Raw genomic sequence first — 18,387 nt, forward strand, 5'->3', positions numbered from 1 at the left:
GGGGCCTGGAGCCGCCCCGGCTGTAACCAAGCCAACTCTATCGTGCTCAAAAGAGTTACGCCTGTTTGCACCAAACCTGAATTTGGTTCCTACTATCTCTTTAGTATCATGGTGAACTTTTAATAATAGAGCCCTCTACAGCTTTCCAAGATCCATCCAAGATCCATCCATTTGACACTGTTGCATCTGGAGCCATAGTACTGTTGCAGAATTCCAACAAGAATAAAAATTTGTTCATCCCAGCACAGAATGCTCTGAGATACTTAGAGATGAGATAAAGGAGAACAATCTATAAAGGTTTTTTTTAGAATACCTGGTTAAACTTTAGCTTCTGCCTAGTTTCTTAGAAGAGAATGGGGTGTATTATTTAATTATAGTCTTTTTTTAGGTTGGTTTCAACATTTTTCTTAGACTCAGATGTGTGTGAGACAAGACAAGCAGCACTTTCAGAGTGGGAATCTGGGTAATTGATTTTTAATTCTATGGATGTCAGTAAACTGGGTGGAAGTGTGAAATATCAGGGAAAGCAGCCCTAATGCAAAGGGACCCAACGAGGTCAGGAACATCCCTTCAGGAAAGATTTTCAAGATATAGTGAGTAGTTCATCACCTGACCAGGGACTTGAACTCTGGACTCTCACATTAAGAGTCTGCTGTGCTACCGAGCTAGCCAGGCTCACCCCTTCAGGAAAGAAGAGGGAGTTTAACTCAGCCAAGACGCAGCTGCAGGAAGAGGCCCCACGTCACAGCAGGGACTGCTCTGCAATGGGCACTACCCTCCGAGCGTCTCCCCACGGACACAGCTTCGCGAACCTGCCGCGCGCCCCCCACGAGCTCAGAACAGCGCCACCGCGCGCCCAGCACCTCTCCGCGCCCCAACCCGCCGCCCGTCCCGCGTCACGTGACCCCGCGCGCTGCCCCCAGCCCCTCCCTCCTCTCCAGGGTTGGGCAGAGGCTTCTTGCTCTCCACGCCCCATCCATTTCCTTCCTTCCTCCCCGCGCTCAGGCCCCGCCCCTCACTCTCTTCGCGGCCGCGCTTGGCCTTTCCTAGGCTCCGTAGCGGCCCCGCCTCTGTCTTTATCTGTCCCTTCTCGGCCCCCATACGCCGCGGCGTTTGCGTCGGTGGGTGTAGGATGGTGAGTGAGCAGCGGGCCCGTGTCTCAGTTACCGGTAACCGGGGGCTGCAGTCAGGAGACCGAGGGACGGGGAGATCTGGAGAGGGGCTGGGCCCCCTGCCCCTGGGGCGCGGCTCCTTCCCCCGCCGGCCCGGCGTATGCGGAGTCATCGCCCATCCCCGGCTGAGGCCTCTGCCCCGCCGGCCCCGGAGCGAGGGGAGCGGGGCGGGAGGAACGGCATGAGGCGGGTTATTGACCGATTTCGGGAGGCAGTTTATTTCTAAGCCGTAAAATCACCTGCCGGAAGGGAGCATCCCCCGGAGCCCTGCCCAGAAGGGGCCGGTCCCCCTCGGGGGCAGACCCTCGTCCTGCCCCGCCGGCCAGCGAAGGGAGCAGATCCCCGCTGCTACCAGGCACAGGCGAAACAAAGGGGGATGGGAATGGCGAAGCTGCCACCCGTCTTATCCGGTACCTCATGAGGGGACTGTAAAGGTTCCTCTTCTGTAGGCCTGCCTGTCTGGCATTTAGCAAAACGGAGACAAAACAAACGGGGGCTGGTGCCTGGTCCTGTCCCCTTTCCCACACCCACAACTGGTTTGTTAAACTTCTGTTTAAATAATAAAAAACACCTAATTTTGACATAACATTTTTCATCAGTAGATCTCAAAGTGCTCACATTGTGTGGTGCTGTGTAGGGTATTGCCAGCACAAAGTGTTCAAAAACCACAAGTACCTTAAAATTATTGAGATTTTTAAAATACAATTTTGGGTCTTTTTAATATTTGAGGCTTTGGACAGCACTTGGGTCACATTTTCAGTTTTCACAACCCCAAGGTCGAGAAACCTGTTTGTTTTTTTCTTAATGGCAGCTGAGAGGCCCATATAATTGCATGACTCTAGTAGCTGGTGCTTTGAGAAAAACACCTAAAATCCTAAGAGCTGACAATAGTGTGTTAAGCATACAATGCACAATTAAAATGCACAGCTTTATTGTTTAATTGCCTTAACTGATTAGCAAAAGCTAACCCGTTTTATAGTCTAACTCGCTAAAAATGTGAAAAGTCATATAAAAACCTGTGGACTTAATAACACAGTTTGTTCAGTGAACACCCATGTCTGATAGTGAAGGGTAAGATTGTGTCATGGATTCTGAGACTTTCAGATACCTCTGTGATGTTTTCCAGCCCTGGGGTGGTGGGCTGGAGCTGGCAGCTGCTGTGGAGCCCTGCAGCTCTGAGTTGCCACAGGTGCTGTGGGCAGTGGGAGAACCCTTGCAGCTCCCAGCTGCCATGGGCAGCAGGTGCTGGATTCCCCCACCTTGGCAGTGGGGCTCGAGCTCTCATGCCCCTCCCCTGATCTTGGGCTTCAATCCTCCCCCAGTCAGCCCCATTTTGTTACAATTATTTTTAGTGAAAGTCAGGGACAGGTCACAGGCAATTTAAAAAAAAAAAAAAATCCCAGAAACTGGTGACTCCTGGCTGAGTTTTACCAAAAATACCTGTGACAAAATCTTAACCTTATTGATAGTACATTCTTTTCACTAGCTTTAATACCAATCCTTGATTTAGTACAGATGAGTACACTAGCTTTATGTGATTAGTTGTATTGTTGACAAGGAAATAGTTTACAGGTCTTGGAAATAGGGATTGCCATCTTCCTGGCATATCTAGTTCAATTGTGGCCCATACTTTATGCTTCAAAGGAAAGAGATATAACCATTATACACCAAGCTAGTACAATGCTGTACGAGTCCAAAACATAGCTGTTGAAGTAATCTTCCTTGCCCTTTGGTCAGTCCATATTGCTCCACTCTTCAAATCCCTTCACTAACTCTCCTGCTTGAGAAGACTGATTTATTCTAGGATTTACCAGCAGTTTGTTTACTCTTATTAAAATGTATCTAACTACATATTCTTTTTGCAAGATTCTTTCAAGATTCTTAGTATTCCAAATACAAATAGCTTGCGTTCATTTGGGTGTCATCTTTGTTTTCCTTTAGGGTCAAAGTCAAAGTGGTGGACATGGTCCTGGGGGTGGCAAGAAGGATGACAAGGTAAATAATGAAAAATCAATTACTCTTTTTTAATAGGGTGAACTGCATGACTAATTCCTAAGTTTTCAGCAATGGATTTTTAAACAATCTTTTGTTCCATATACTCAAAACTGCCTAAAATTTTCCCATTGCTTATATTTCCTAGCCTCCCCAAATATCACTTTCATATGCATGTTGTAGAAGAACTCACATGGTTTACTCAGAAAATGGCATGCTCTGTAAACTGTACAATAGGCACTAATGGCAGAAATACCCTATTTACAAATAGTGAAATAAAAATAGCTCTTGGTCACAAAGGAATTGACTTTTCAAAATCTGCAGGCAGATACCTGATTTGTGAGTATCAAGTCAGCACTTGTGTGCATATGTTAGGCTCACGGCTGCAAGTGCATTTTTTAAAAATCCAACTAATATGCCTTTTTTTTCTTGTGGCTTAGGAAGAAAAATGAGTCCTTCTGAGCTAGAATTCTGTTTATGCAGGCAAACTTATAAATATACAAATTAACAAGTGAATTTAATATATTTGGTTGTAGATTAAACTGCATAGTAAACAAACTGCAGAACCTGACTGCTCCTTTGTGATGTAAAATAACACTGGGATAAGTCTCCACAGTATAGTGCTGCTGCAACAGAGCATAGTGTTCTGTTCTGCATGTGCAAGCTGTGCACTGTGCCACATAGGATGGCTAGTGTAAACACTTTGCCTTGCTGCAACTTACACCATCACACCAGTGCAGAGAGCAGTAGTATGATTCTCTAGTGTAGACTAGGCTTGAGAGTGAACCTCCTCTCTCCCTTAAGCCTCGCTGTTAGAGGCCTTGAAGATTTACAGTTCAAGGTTCAGTCTCCTGTGACATCAGATTCCTAGTTCTCCAAAAATTGGCAAAATCCTTCATCTGAAAGAGGCAACTCAAGATCTGATATATGCAATGTATAAAGTAAGCAGGAAAAAAATAGTTTCTTTTTAAAGCCTCCCTCTTTATATGTTATACATCATAAAGGACAAGTAAAGGTCACAAACCCAGTATATTTTTGCATTGTAGTTTACTTTCAAATTGAGTTCTTTTTCAGCTTGGTGCTGTGGTGGATTTCTGTGGCTTGTTCTTATGATAGCTATTCTGATTTTTGTTTTGTGCTTGTCTGATTCGGTTTAAAAGGATAAGAAGAAGAAATATGAACCTCCAGTTCCAACTAGAGTAGGGAAAAAGAAGAAGAAAACAAAGGGACCAGATGCAGCCAGCAAACTCCCACTGGGTAAGTATGTTTATTTCTCCTACCATCTCACAAGGCTCTTATAATATTGGGGGATCTAGGGTTCTGATCCTGCAACAAGCTCCACAAGGGTTCTGCTCCCACAGATTGTATTGCAGGATTAGGCCTAAATCTCAAATGACTAAATTGTAAAAGCAAAGGTAACACTGTAAAGATTTTATTAGAAATAACTTCCCTATTGCTTAGTTAAGGTTATTAGAGATTACCTTAATTCTTAATATTTTTTCTGGAGAACACTCTATAGGGCATCCAATTTTTTTTTCTTAAATTAGGTCAGAAGTGGGGAAGATCCTGTGAATAAAATAGTTGGAGTAGCATTGGAATAAGCAAAAGAGTGACTAACCCTCCTGTGTATTTAGGAGCTGGGAGAAGTGATGTTGAGAGTCTCTTCTGTCTATATAAACAATAAAAATAAGTCTTTTATCCACCTGAATTATCAGTAAACTATGAAACATTATTCTTGTGCAGGACCAGTAGGATTTTTTCTCTGTAAAATGCACACATATGTTTGAGTGGGTTACATATTCTGTCCAGTAGTAGAACAGTGACACAGATACATGGTAGACAAATGGACAGTAGGATATCAGGTGTTTTTTCAATTGTTGCAGAGGATCTGAACAGATGAATTCAAAAGGGATACAGTGTTAAATTATGCAATGTTGTGGTTAAGGTGCTTGCTTGCAGTCATTAACAATTAGATTTTTGCAGTTAGATTTGCTCTGTTACATGAGTGTGTTCGCTGCTGTTGTAATTCTCCTCACATTCCCAAATGAAACTTGCAGTATGAAACTAAATGAATTGGGGAGTGGATTGAGGTGGTTTTGGGGGCTGCTTTTTTTCAGAGGCCCTTTCTGGATTTAGAGGGGGAGAACTCTTGTTTTGGCATTTATTGTGTGAAGCTTTAGCTGTGAGTAGGACGTGAATTTGCTTTGTATCTATGGCCTTTCCTATACTAAGTTTTCAACCACTGGTGTAGCAATGCTAGTGCAAGCAATAGAGCAAACAGGATTTACTCTGATTCAACACAATTTGTTGTGGCTGGAATAAGCGGCACTGGTATAAATTGTGCAGTACTTCTGTAACTCGTGTATACTGTGCTTTGCACAGGTGTATCTATGACAGTGGATAAAGCACCAGTTCAAGGAAGACCTGTAAAATTCCTCCTGAACTGACCCTTTTGCTGTGAGATTGTGGCTGGCATTTTTGTTTTCTTTGAAGTTCTCCAGCAGGTGAAGCACTGGGGCTCTGGAAGGATCATTCAGAGTCTGGACTGAATACTGTAGATATGGAATCTATTAGCCAAGATGGTCAGGGATGCAACCCAATGCTCTGGGTGTCCTTAGCATCGGAATTCCAGAAGCTGGGAATAGACAATATGAGATGGATCTCTCAATGATTGCCTGTTCTGTTCATTCCCTCTGAAGCATCTAGCATTGGCCACTGTCAGAGGACAGGGTACTGGGCTAGATGACCCAGTATGGCCGTTCTTATGCTCTACTGTCTTTAAAGTGGAATAAAGTATTGCTTTACTATGCTGCCTGATAGCTGAAAACCCCACTGGGAAATTACATCCATGTTCTAGGCCACTGGAGCTTTTTTGTGGTGAGGTATTAGCATGGTAGCAGCTATGGCTGCCAGAGCATGTTCTTAGTCTGCAGTGCCTACCTCTGCTTGATGCACTCTTACCTTACCTGTTAGATTCTGGAAGTATTGACTCATCTACTGATGTGCCATTGAAAAGCTTGGTAGTGGTTGCGTACATTTATAGAGAAACATGCCTAAAGCCATCACTCCCAGAGATCATTGTGGTGGAAAGTAATTATGACATTTGGAAGAAAATCCAGTTAGAAACTTTCATTTAAAGAACTAGTATTTTGAAAAGATTTGCTGGTGGATTTCTTAGTTTACAGGCCTTTGGGTAATGATTCAGACTGGCCTGTTAATAAGGATTAGGCCAACAATTTCTAGCAGTGAATTATTGAATATCTTATACCATATCTAAGTGGGAGTCAGATATACAGTGATTCTGCTTCTTTCATTACAGTGACACCTCACACACAATGCAGACTCAAATTGTTGAAATTAGAGAGAATTAAAGATTACCTACTTATGGAGGAAGAATTTATCAGAAATCAGGAACAGATGAAACCTTTGGAAGAAAAGCAAGAGGTAAGTCTTGAGGAAATTATTACACTCTTATTAAAACTGAGATACTACTAACCTAGATCTTTAGAAGTAAAATTGTAAACAATGTAAACTAGTTGATGCACAAGACCTGGAAATAAAGTGACTGAAATTTATAAAAACAGAGTAAATATTTAATACTTATTTTAACTGTATTTAATAAAGCATATAAGGTACAGTCTCCTTACCGAGCGGCTCCCTAGTTGAAGAACAGAGGATGAGGAGTCTCCTTTCAGGAATATTGGGGACTGGAGTAGTGGGTTGAGTTTCGATACAGTTTATTATAGGTGGGGCACGTGTTTTTGTTTAGTGAGTCTCTGAAGGTGGAATTCCCCAAGATGGCCAGCCAGCAGAGAGGGGAAGGAATGCTCTAGACACATACACATTCTTATAGGATAAGCTGCAGAGGCATAAGGCAGCATGAGATTAAACAAGTGGTTTAGCTTCTTAGCTGCCCCCAAAAGAGAGCTCCTGTCCTCCTCTGCTGTGGGATCTATACTGCATCACAAAAAGTACAAGGAACCTTTTTCTTCAAACAGTTGCCATAGAACTGGGTAATGAATTTCCATTTTTTCCTCACATAGGCAATAGTTCTTACTTTAGTATATATGTTTAAAGCAGTACAATACATGTTTTGCAGAAGCTATTTTTTTCTGTGTTTAGTTCTTTACTATTGCTTGTTTTGTTTCTTGCAGGAAGAGAGATCAAAGGTGGATGATCTGAGAGGAACCCCAATGTCTGTAGGTACCCTGGAGGAGATTATTGATGATAATCACGCTATAGTGTCTACATCAGTGGGATCTGAACACTATGTCAGTATTTTGTCTTTTGTGGACAAAGATCTTCTTGAACCAGGCTGCTCTGTTTTGCTCAATCATAAGGTAAGTTGTCTCACAATATGAAGATGGAGTGGGGTGCTGTCAAGGTCTTATTCTGACTTTGAACTTTAGCGTCCAGAAAGTGGGGACCTGCATGTACCCCTCTAAACTTAATTCCTAGCTTAGATCTGATAACGCTGCCACCAACCAAAATGTAGTGTTTGGTACACTTTCTGTCCCCCAAAAACCTTCCCTGGGGAACCCAAGACCCAAACCCCTTGGGTCTTAAAGCAAAGAGGAATAAAACATTCCCCCTCTTTTCTTCCCCCCCCCCCCCCCCGCCAGACTTTCCCTGAGAGAGACATTGACCAGAACTCCTTGGATCCTAAAACAGAGAGGAATTAACCTTCCCCCCCCCCCTTTTCTCCCCCCACCACTCCCTGGTGAGTTCAGACTCAATCCCCTTGGGTCTTACACAAGGAAAAAAATCAATCAAGTTCTTAAAAAGAAAAGCTTTTAATTAAGAAAGAAAAAGTAAAAATTATCTCTGTAAAATCAAGATGGAAAATGTTTACAGGGTCTCAGCTTTAGATAGACCAGCGGGACTACCTCCCCCCTAGCCTAAGTATAAGTTACAGCAAACAGAGGTAAAATATCCTTCCTGCAAAATACACATTTGCAAATAAAGAAAACAGACAAAAAGACTATTCCGCCTTCTAGCTATTACTTACTATGTTGAACATGAGAGACTGTTTCAGAAAGATTGGAGAAAACTGGTTGCATGTCTGGCTCCTCTTAATCCCAAGAGAGAACAACAACAAAAAAATAAAACAGCACAAAACAAAGACTTCCTTCCACCAAGATTTGAAAGTATCTTGTTCCCCGATTGGTCCTTGGGTTAGGTGTCAGCCAGGTTCACTGAGCTTGTTAACCCTTTACAGACATTAACCCTTAACTATCTGTTTATGACAGGTGCAATTCCAATATCCCTCTGAACTAGCCTTTGTTTTTGGAATCTGTTACAAGAGTACCATAGTGTAAGATCCAAGGATAAGTGCTTTGTGTGTTTCATGTCGCTGTGTGAATGTACAGTACATTTAATCTTGGATTCCTGTGTAGCTTTGTGTTTTATCTTTAGGATAATTCTTGAGTAAAATGCATGCTATTTTACTTATGTTTGGTATTGGTATACCACTTGGACTAGGTTCATGCTGTGATAGGAGTCCTGATGGATGACACAGATCCTTTAGTTACAGTGATGAAAGTGGAGAAGGCCCCTCAGGAGACTTACGCAGACATTGGTGGCCTTGACAACCAGATTCAAGAAATTAAGGTACTCATATTTAGTAATTTATCTAATTAAAAAGAAAACCTTTAAGCATCTGTTATCAGGAAGTTACCTAGATGATGGTCCAAAACTTGTGCATGAATTGTCACAATTGCTGTGGAACCCAAGACAGCATTGAGCTTTCTGGGATTTTGTACATTTAAAATCCTCAGCCTTAGCAGTCTTTTACAATTATATCAAAATTTTCAAAAGTGACTAGTGATTTTGGGAGTCCTATTTTGCCTCACTTTAAAGAGACATGATTTTCAGAAAGTGCTGATTTCCTACCCTCTGAAATAGGTGACTCAGGTTGGGCACCCAGAACACTAGTGAAAATGTTGGCCTTAATAATTGATAATTAACACATTGAGGAAACCAGATTTCTCTGGTTGAATAATCCTCAGATTCTAGAGGCATCCTCTAGTGCTCTGCACACAGGATTAGGAGCCACGAATTCCTGAATTCTAAATTAAGCTCTGACATTGACTTGCTATGTGGCTTTTGGCTGGGCACTCATTCAGCCTTAATGTTTTCATTTCTAAAATGGGGACAGTAATACTCAATTACTTCCCGTGACTTGTGCGGATTAATTAGTCAATATTTATAAAATACTTGTTCTTATGCTATAGGAGTCTGTGGAGCTTCCTCTCACCCATCCTGAGTATTACGAAGAGATGGGTATAAAGCCTCCCAAAGGAGTAATTCTGTATGGCCCACCTGGCACAGGTATCCTCCATAACAGTAATTTTAAGTATGCTCAATTAATCCCATTTAAGGTATTAAGTGCAGATCCACAAAGGTATTTAGGCACTTAAGTCCCAACTCTGGCTCCACTGCGATTCACAAAACTCCTGCTGCACCCCATAGCTGCTGGATGAGGTTAGGGTCTGAGTTTTCAGGGTAAAACTTCCCTCAGCACTTGAGTTTTTGCCTCTGGACATGCATGCTACTGCCTCCCCTTAGGTGTTCCAAGCTTATCTCCTGCATAAGCCCTAGAGCAGTTCACAAACTGGGGGAAGATAGGTGTTCATCCACCTAAGTCATGTGTAGTGTGTTCAGAGGCCACCTCCTGGATTGGGCCCTGTTCAGAGTCTTCCCGGAGGAGGTAGTGTCCACCTTATAACTTTAGCCAGTGGTTAGAGCACTCACCTGGGGTGTCAGAGACCCAGGTTCAGTTCCCCCCGCTACTGGAGAAAGGATTTGAATAGGGGTCTCCCACTTCTCAGGAGAGTGCTCCAGTCACTGAGCTATGGAATATTCTGATGTGAGGCTTCCTCAGCTTCTCTGGTTGAAGCTGTGGATAAATACTTGAATCATTACAGCATGGGAACTGGACCCTGGGTCTCCCATCTCCCAGGTGGATGCCTTAACCCTGGGCTTAGAGTCATTCTCACTCTTTCTCACTGGCCCTACGACTGATTCACTGTTGATAAATACTTAAATAGTCATTGGGCCAGAGAGAGAGACTGACTGCATTGCAGTGGTTACAACACTCACCTGGGATGTGGGAGGCTCGGGGTATGGTAGCTTTGCACCTGTCATGTCCTGCAAGAAATGTCTTAAGCACCTAAATCTTTTGGCTCAAAAGAGGTGGGTCTTCTTTCATGGATCACTAAGCAGAGGTAGGTGCCTGTCTCCAGGATACACCTGTCATTGTCTAGCTTAGGTGGGGAGCTGCCTAGCATGTTGGCTTTTGTGGATCATGTTCTAAGGTACCTAACCCTCCCCATTCATTGTATAGGAAGCCTGTGTGCCTAACTCAATCATTGTGGATCGCAGTGTTGTTTCTGTGATTTTTCTAGGCACTTAAAAGTTCAGCACTGTGGTGCTCAGCGTTGCAATGTCTTAGTCATTGAGTTGTAATTTTAATGTAATTAGACTTGGTATATCAGCACTGTTCTGTATTTCATGAGTGTTTTTTCTTAGTTAATAATTGTTACTGCAAACTCACTGCAGTGTTTCTTTACAACTGATAATAGGTAAAACCTTGCTAGCCAAAGCAGTGGCAAACCAGACCTCAGCAACCTTTCTGAGAGTTGTTGGCTCCGAGCTTATACAGAAGTACCTAGGTGATGGTCCAAAACTTGTCCGTGAATTGTTCCGCGTAGCTGAGGAGCATGCTCCATCAATCGTCTTTATTGATGAAATAGATGCCATTGGTACCAAGAGGTAGTGTATTGCATTCACGCTTCGACACTGAATATAATAATAACTTCCCTATTCTTCACAAAATTATCTGAAACATTTCATTTTGTGTGAGTTTGTGTTGAATTTCTCCTTTCATCATTTCCATTTTGATAGGTTAAATCAAGGTTTCTCAAACTGGGGGTCAGGACCCCTCGGGGGGTCATGAGCTGTCAGCCTCCACCCCAAACCCTGCTTTGCCTCTACCATTTATAATGGTATTAAATATATTTAAAAGTGCATTTAATGTGTATGGGGGGGCGGGGTCGCACTCGGAGGCTTGCTATGTGAAAGGAGTCACCAATACAAAAGTTTGAGAACCACTGGGTTAAATGATTTTTAATGTAAACAACACTTCCATTTGTTGACAAGTAAAATTTGAAGTAGTTACTACAAAACTCTCAAAACATTTTTTGTTAAAAGATATGCCAAAAGTGTAGCTGCTATTGTAGTAGAACCTAACAGTATAGGTACAGTAATGATGGATCACTTTGGGCAGAAAGAGATGGCTTGTGTAGCAAATAAATTCGTCATGCCTCCAACATTAGCTGAGTACATTTGATTACTTTAACTTATTTTTCTATTGTTATTATTTATATAAATCTGTAGATGCTTGTCTATACATTCTGCTACGCAGATATGTAGGGCTGTAGATAAGTTAACAATAACGTTGTTTGGGTGTATCATGGTAAAAATCCATGCGCAATAACTTTCCATAACTTTTATAGCATTTTTAATTTACACTGTCCACAGCAGAAGTTAAAAAAATTGATCTATGTGAGTGAGCCATTATGTCACACTGAACTAATGTCAGCTTGCATCCAGGCTGTGCTGTTTTAAAGATGGAGCAAGGTTTAATTGGGACTGACGCACTTCACAGCTTAAGGTGTCCTGAAAGCAGCCCATTATCACCCTAAAAATCAAAGCGTTGGAAATAACAGTATATTTTTGGGATGTCATTTTCATACTTCTGTTTAAAAAAACCCAAACTGTTTCAGTAAAGGTCTGACTTCAGTCAGCACAGGCAAAGAGATTGTTAGAGGGATGCTGTCAAGTCCTAACAGCTGGAAGCTAAAGTCAGCAACAGTCAAATTGGAAGTGACACACATTTTTAACCTTGAGGGTAATTAATCATTGGAATAGCTTACCAAGGACATCACTCTGTCTTTACATCAAGACTGGATGTGTTTCTAAACTGTATGTTCTAATTTTTTATTATGGTACTGCCTAGGGGACCAGTCAAGCATCAGGCCCCATTGTGCTAGTCCCAGTCTCTGCCCCCAAAAGCTTACAATGTAAATAGACAGGACTGAAAAATGGGTAAGGGAAAGGGGCATTATATACCAGCAAAATGATTGTTTGTAAATGTCATGTTAGTTAAAAAAAACATGGGGAGGGGATTAGATAAACCTAGGCTCTGGTTCAACCCGAAATTATTGGACTAGATGCTGGAATCGTGAAATTCTGTGGCCTTTTCTATTCAAAGGTCAGATTAGATGATTGTAATACTATCTGACCATAAAATCTGTGCATATATGAAAAACTGGAAATGGATTAATTTAAGAAATCAGTTTCTGAGAACGCACCCTTCTAAATAGTATGTTTATATATTTTTTAATTCCTGTTAAAAAATTGACGATTTTTCTGCTTCCCTATTTATAAGGGCCTTTTCATTAAGGGACAAACTAACTATTCACACTGATGCATAAAGTAAACACTGGAAAAATAAGAGTATTTGCTCATCTTTCAGTTTAGTGTTACTTGTAACTGCAGAAGAGCCAAGATTTTCAGTCAGAAATGTGACTTTAAAGCTGGGTGTCCCTTTTTTAAGGCTGTTCCTGTCTTCTGCTTACCTTACTGGACCCAGGTGGTATATAAACTGAGCTGTTGTGAAAGCTTTTGTATTTGAGGGCATATTTACATTCCTATATAATCTGGGTGGTTTAAGCTCCGACGAAAAACTGTTTATAATCAATGGTAGAGTGTCAGAGCATTTATTTCTGATATGCTGATCATTTTATTATTGGTAAAGAAAAATTTTTTGTACAAGGTTTAATTTGGTTTGGTTATATTTCTCTCTCTTGCCCGGCCTCAAAGATATGACTCAAATTCTGGTGGTGAAAGAGAGATCCAGCGTACTATGCTGGAGTTGCTGAACCAGTTAGATGGGTTTGATTCCCGTGGGGATGTGAAAGTTATCATGGCCACAAACAGAATAGAAACATTGGATCCAGCCTTAATCAGGCCAGGTAAGAGACTTTTTATTATGCATTTTTATTAAGTCGCATTTACTCCAAAAAGCTTCTTGTGCCAGGTACTGAATTTCATTTCTACCTTTATTTATAGAACGTTGTTTGAGACTCTCCATAATCATGTTATGACTTAGAAGGAATATTGATTTAGGAGTATAAAAAGTCAGTCCTCCTGAACAGGATGTAGAATATGAATCATGATGTATGTGCATGGAGAAAAAGGATAGCTTTCAGTTACAGGAGAAATTGCATTATAAATGCATTATGTATAGTTAATCCCAAGGAAGAATATTAAAATTATTTTTAATGGATCAGGCTGTTGTTTAGGTATTTTATATGTCCATCTTTACCATAGTAACTGAGTATCTCATCATTTGTTATTCATTTATCCTGAAAACACCCCTGTGAGGTAGGGAAGTGATATCATCCCTATTTTACAGATGGGGAGCTGAGGCATTATGACTAAGGGCTAGATTCACAAAAGGACTTCAGTGCTTAACTGCCACTTTGGGTACCTAAATCCCCAAATCAGGTCACAGTGGGATTAACAAAAGCCCTGCTCAGCTGCCCCAGAACGCTGTAGGCACCTAAGTTTTCACAGTAAAAGTTCCCTACGTGCCTATATTTTTGCATGTACTCATGTGCAATGCAGCAACCTTCCTCTAGACATCCAGATGCCTAAGGCCCCAGAGCAGTGTATAAAATAGAGGAAGATAGGTGGTTCTTCCGCCTAACTTGCCTGTGGGACCTGATCTGGTGCATGGCTTAGAGCTTACCTACCAGATCAGGCTCCCCTAGGTGAGCTCACCCAAAATACTGGGGAAGTGCTGTGGAGGGGGAGACCTCCCTCTTATCTTTTAGCCCAGGGGCTAGGCTATTTATGCAGGAGACCCCCTCAGCCCCCTGTTCAAGTTGCTCCTCCACATAAAGTGTGAAGGGATCCAAACAGAGATCTGCTACCACTAGGTTATGGAATAGTCTGTGCGGTTCCCTCAGTCTCACCTCTTGAGGTTGTTCCACCATGAATGAGAGGGAGAACAAGCATAAGAATGACTCTCTAATGTGGTGGCTAAAGCACTCACTTGGGCCATGGGAGACCCAGGATACAGCCCCCCTGCTCCAATGACTATTTATTTATTTATTTATCCACAGTGCAACAGCTGCAGTAGGAGAGAATGAGGGAGGCCCACATCAGATTATCTCATAGTCCAATGGTTGGGCACTCACCTGCGAGGTGGCAGATCCCTATTTGAATCCTTTCTTCCTCTCAGGCAAAGTGGGGACTTGAACCAGGGGTCTTCCACAGCCCATCTGAATATACTAACCACTGGGCTAAAAGTTACGAGAGGTCCTGGCACCCCCAGCTCCTTGCAAAATGCCATAGGCACCCACTGCTAAGAGAAGATTTGCACTGAGAGTCTCAAGCAGTGGGAGGTGACTCCCTGCGGCCCAGACTTAGGTGCTGAACTCAGAGAGGGGTGGGGACGAGGACAGACCACTTTCCTTGGCATCACCCATTGATGAGGAGCAGCCTAGCATGCTGGCTTTTGTGACTCCCATTCTAAGGCACCTATCTCAGACTCTGAGAATCCTAGCAATTTTCTAAGTGCTGAAGGGATAGGCGTGATGATGCTTAACCTCATCACACTTAAATTCCTTTGTAAATCTAGCCCATGTTCATGCAGGATGTCTTTGATAGGGGAGTCTGTCCTAATTGCTAACCTTCCTCTTAATCTAGAAGCACATTTTCCATTCAGCTATCGAAAAACAGACCACCAGTATTAAATACCAGTACCATAATTTCTGGGCTGATTTTATTTTTTAACTCTGAGTATAAACCTGGCACCTATCATTCTGTCTGTTCTGGAGTATGCTGCTTTATAATAAAGGTAGAACTATCCAAGCACTTAATTCAGTGCAAACAAAATGAAGTGCTTGTTTTTGATCACTTGTATTCAATTCACAGTTAAAGCTGGTGAACTTTAAGGTTACTAGAATACTTGTATACAAAGGAACTCCACAGTTTGAAAAATAAAAGTCAAAGCATTAAAAGCTTTAAGCCTCACCTCATGTTAGCAGGTACCTGTTTTAAATAGGAAAGGGCAAGTGCCAGGATGTTCTCTGTGACAAGTTTTTACTTATTGAACTTGCTTTCCGGACGTGGCAACCTTCAAGGTATGATGCAAGTGTGTCCTGTTTGGTTGGAATTTAATAATAGGGAATGGAGAAGAGTGGGCTGGATGATGATTCTTTTTAAAGACCTATAGGGTTCAGTCCTTATTTGGGTTTCTTGCCTGGAAAAATATTAAAAATCAGATATAAAAGCTGAGTAGCAACAAAACTTGAGCTGGGCACAGATACTATATTGTAAAGTTGTAAAAACAGCCAACAAGAGATTAAGTATTTGGGAAGTAAGAAGGAAGCTACCCCACATCTGCGTACTGTGAGGTTCTTAACACCTTTCCACTGAAGCTGATCACTGTTTGAGACTAGATGGACTTCCCTCTGATCCAGTTTGTCAATTCTTATGTTCCTCTATTTAAATATGACTAGGCCAGTAGTAGTTCTCTCCCTATTTAATTTAAACATTATGGGGCAGTGACTGTCTATTTTGTCTTGCACACGGACCCTACTATGCAGCACTGCATAAGCATTAATAAAATGGTAACAGCTTGTTCATATTCTCATGAGCATGGAGCATCACCTACCTTCTGACCTCAGTTTTTCTTCAAGAATATGACTGCGGGACATTGCCTCCACACCTCTGCCAATGTGGGGGAAACAGTAACAGCTCATTCTGTACTTCTTCAGGGGACAGACTCCACTGCTTTCAATCTAGAATCACTTAAATGTCTTTCCTACACACAGGGCGTATTGATAGGAAAATTGAGTTCCCCTTACCAGATGAAAAGACCAAGAAGCGCATCTTTCAGATCCACACAAGCAGGATGACTTTGGCAGATGATGTAACTTTAGATGAGCTCATTATGGCTAAAGATGATCTGTCTGGCGCAGATATTAAGGTAAGGTGCACTAGTGCTGACTAAGTTTGTAAACATCAGTTATGATAAATGTGTAATATCTGAGGTGAATTAAGACCTTGTGCTATGATCCCAGTAAGCAGCCCCTTCTCTACTACCATAAGACAGTCACTGTCCTTCAAAGCTTTTACTGTTTTCTCTCCTTTATCCTTGATTAGAGCAGTGATACTCAGGCCTCAGTGGTGCAGAAGCCAGATCAGCAATCACCATCACCCAATAGAGCCACAATAGTGTGAATTCATTGTTTCATTTACTGTATTCTTACAGCACAATGACTGACCAAGTATTGATTTTATCAACTATAAACAACATAGTAAAAGCATCCTGATTGCTTAATACAGTAACTCCTCACTTGAAGTTGTCCTGGTTAATGTTGTTACGTTGCTGATCAGTTAGAGGACATGCTCGTTTATAAGGGAGCATTGCACAACTTTAATGTCCTTTGGCAGCCGCCTGCGTTGTCCACTGCTGGCAGGAAAAGCAGCCCATTGCAGCTAGCTGGTAGGGGCTTGGAACCCTACCCCCGCTGCACCCCACTTACCCCATCTTCCATAGAGCAGGGGGACACAGAACAGGGCTCGGGAGGGAGGGAGCTTGCTGGCAGCAGCTGTGGTCTCAGCAAGGTGATCTAATTAACAAGGCAGTATACTTAAGAGTAGGGTCAGGGTACTTAAAGGTGAAATGCACATCTCTGTCTGCCTGTGATGCTGTCTCCCCTCCCTCCATTCCTGTTCCCTTGTAGAGTGAGAGGATTAACCTTTGAGGGCTCAGCCAATTGCTAGTTCATCATTTAGCAGTAAGGCATTCTCTGGGAAATATCCCACCCTCTGACTCCTCCACCTCAACCAAGCTTCACAATTATCATCACTGTGTAGCAGTATTAAATTGTTTAAAACTTTTATACACACACAATATAGTCATTTGTCTGGTGAAAAAAATTTCCCTGGAACCTAACCCCCTCATTTACATTAATTCTTACGGGGAAATTGGATTCGCTTAACATCATTTTGCTTAAAGTTGCATTTTTCAGGAACATAACTACAATGTTAAGTGAGGAGTTACTGTAACTAAAATCATAGTGTTTTAATATGTGCTACACAGAGCTGCAGGAGACATGTGAAAGAACCACTTGCAGCTGCCAAGCCTCAGTCTGAGTATCACTGCTGTACGCAAGTTGTAGATGAGAAAAATTTTACATGGAGATAGTGTAACTTGCCTAAAGCCATACAGCAGGTCTGTGGCAGAGTTGAGAATAGAGATTAGAAGTTCTGCCTCCTTGTAATTTCACCTCTAGAGACCCCTCTTAAAGTTCTGCTTAGCGATCACACATTGGCAGCCTCAGTTTACTAGATGGACTGTGCTAAGTTATATTGTAATGGTTGATTTCCTGTGGGCATGGAAGCACTGCTTGGATTGGAAACAACTATTTATTCAATACAGGTGTAGAGAGAACTTGAGTTCCAGTCTTATTAGCCTCATAACTTAATATGGCAAGTAATGATTAGCATGGTTTTGCCACTGTTCTGTTTGCACTAGCATCTAGAAAATATTTGAAAACTGTGTCAGTAATGCATATGTAGTTTGAATTAGTTGTCTGTAGCTAGCAATTAATATCAGCTTTTCTCTTCGGTAGGCAATTTGCACAGAAGCTGGTTTGATGGCTTTGAGAGAACGCAGAATGAAAGTAACTAATGAAGACTTCAAAAAATCCAAAGAGAATGTTCTCTATAAGAAACAAGAAGGCACCCCAGAGGGGCTTTATCTTTAGGGAACTTCTCTCTCTTTCAAAATACATGAAATGGCAACAGATGTTTCACAGGCCTCATCAATAGAGCATAACATCTTAGCCTCTAAGCATGGACTGTGTTTAGTTGTAAGTCTATAAAATACTTATTCAATTAAAAAAATAAATTCTGAAACAAATGTTTTATTTAGAAAATGTCTGTCAACACATCAGACGTATTAAATTGCCTAGTTACCTATTAGTGGCTTGATGATTTTTTTCATCGGGCTACTGGCTTCTATGGACTATTTCAGAAAACAAGACCTGCAGCCACCGTTCAGTCTCATAACTTACTAACTATTGGGAGCAACTTTATTATAAAATTTCTCTGAATTGGATTTGTCAGTTATATAGTACTT

At 41.8% G+C, this 18,387-nt stretch overlaps 1 protein-coding gene and 1 pseudogene across 2 annotated transcripts; both read left to right on the forward strand.

The window, feature by feature from the left end:
* Positions 1 to 18,387, forward strand: part of LOC127051264 (swi5-dependent recombination DNA repair protein 1 homolog) — a 365,584-nt pseudogene that overhangs the window by 179,299 nt on the left and 167,898 nt on the right.
* PSMC1 (proteasome 26S subunit, ATPase 1) lies at positions 1,019 to 18,227 on the forward strand. 2 transcript variants are annotated; one of them, XM_050953308.1, is made up of 11 exons: positions 1,019 to 1,135; positions 3,114 to 3,167; positions 4,325 to 4,421; positions 6,484 to 6,608; positions 7,319 to 7,504; positions 8,646 to 8,774; positions 9,398 to 9,494; positions 10,748 to 10,937; positions 13,050 to 13,201; positions 16,073 to 16,227; positions 17,879 to 18,227. In XM_050953308.1, exons 1-11 carry the CDS (start codon positions 1,133 to 1,135, stop codon positions 18,011 to 18,013), a joined length of 1,323 nt encoding a protein of 440 aa, XP_050809265.1. In that variant the 5' UTR covers positions 1,019 to 1,132; the 3' UTR covers positions 18,014 to 18,227. The 2 variants fall into 2 exon arrangements, with proteins under 2 accessions (XP_050809265.1, XP_050809266.1); XM_050953309.1 differs by having other exon boundaries at positions 1,024 to 1,169.

Source organism: Gopherus flavomarginatus, chromosome 5, assembly GCF_025201925.1.
Source record: "Gopherus flavomarginatus isolate rGopFla2 chromosome 5, rGopFla2.mat.asm, whole genome shotgun sequence".
In the NCBI taxonomy this organism is placed as follows: domain Eukaryota; kingdom Metazoa; phylum Chordata; order Testudines; family Testudinidae; genus Gopherus; species Gopherus flavomarginatus.

Coding starts and splice junctions, on each gene's coding strand:
- PSMC1 (XM_050953308.1), top strand. Junction 7,505..8,645: donor CTGTTTTGCTCAATCATAAG/GTAAGTTGTCTC, acceptor CACTTGGACTAG/GTTCATGCTGTGATAGGAGT. Junction 9,495..10,747: donor GTATGGCCCACCTGGCACAG/GTATCCTCCATA, acceptor AACTGATAATAG/GTAAAACCTTGCTAGCCAAA.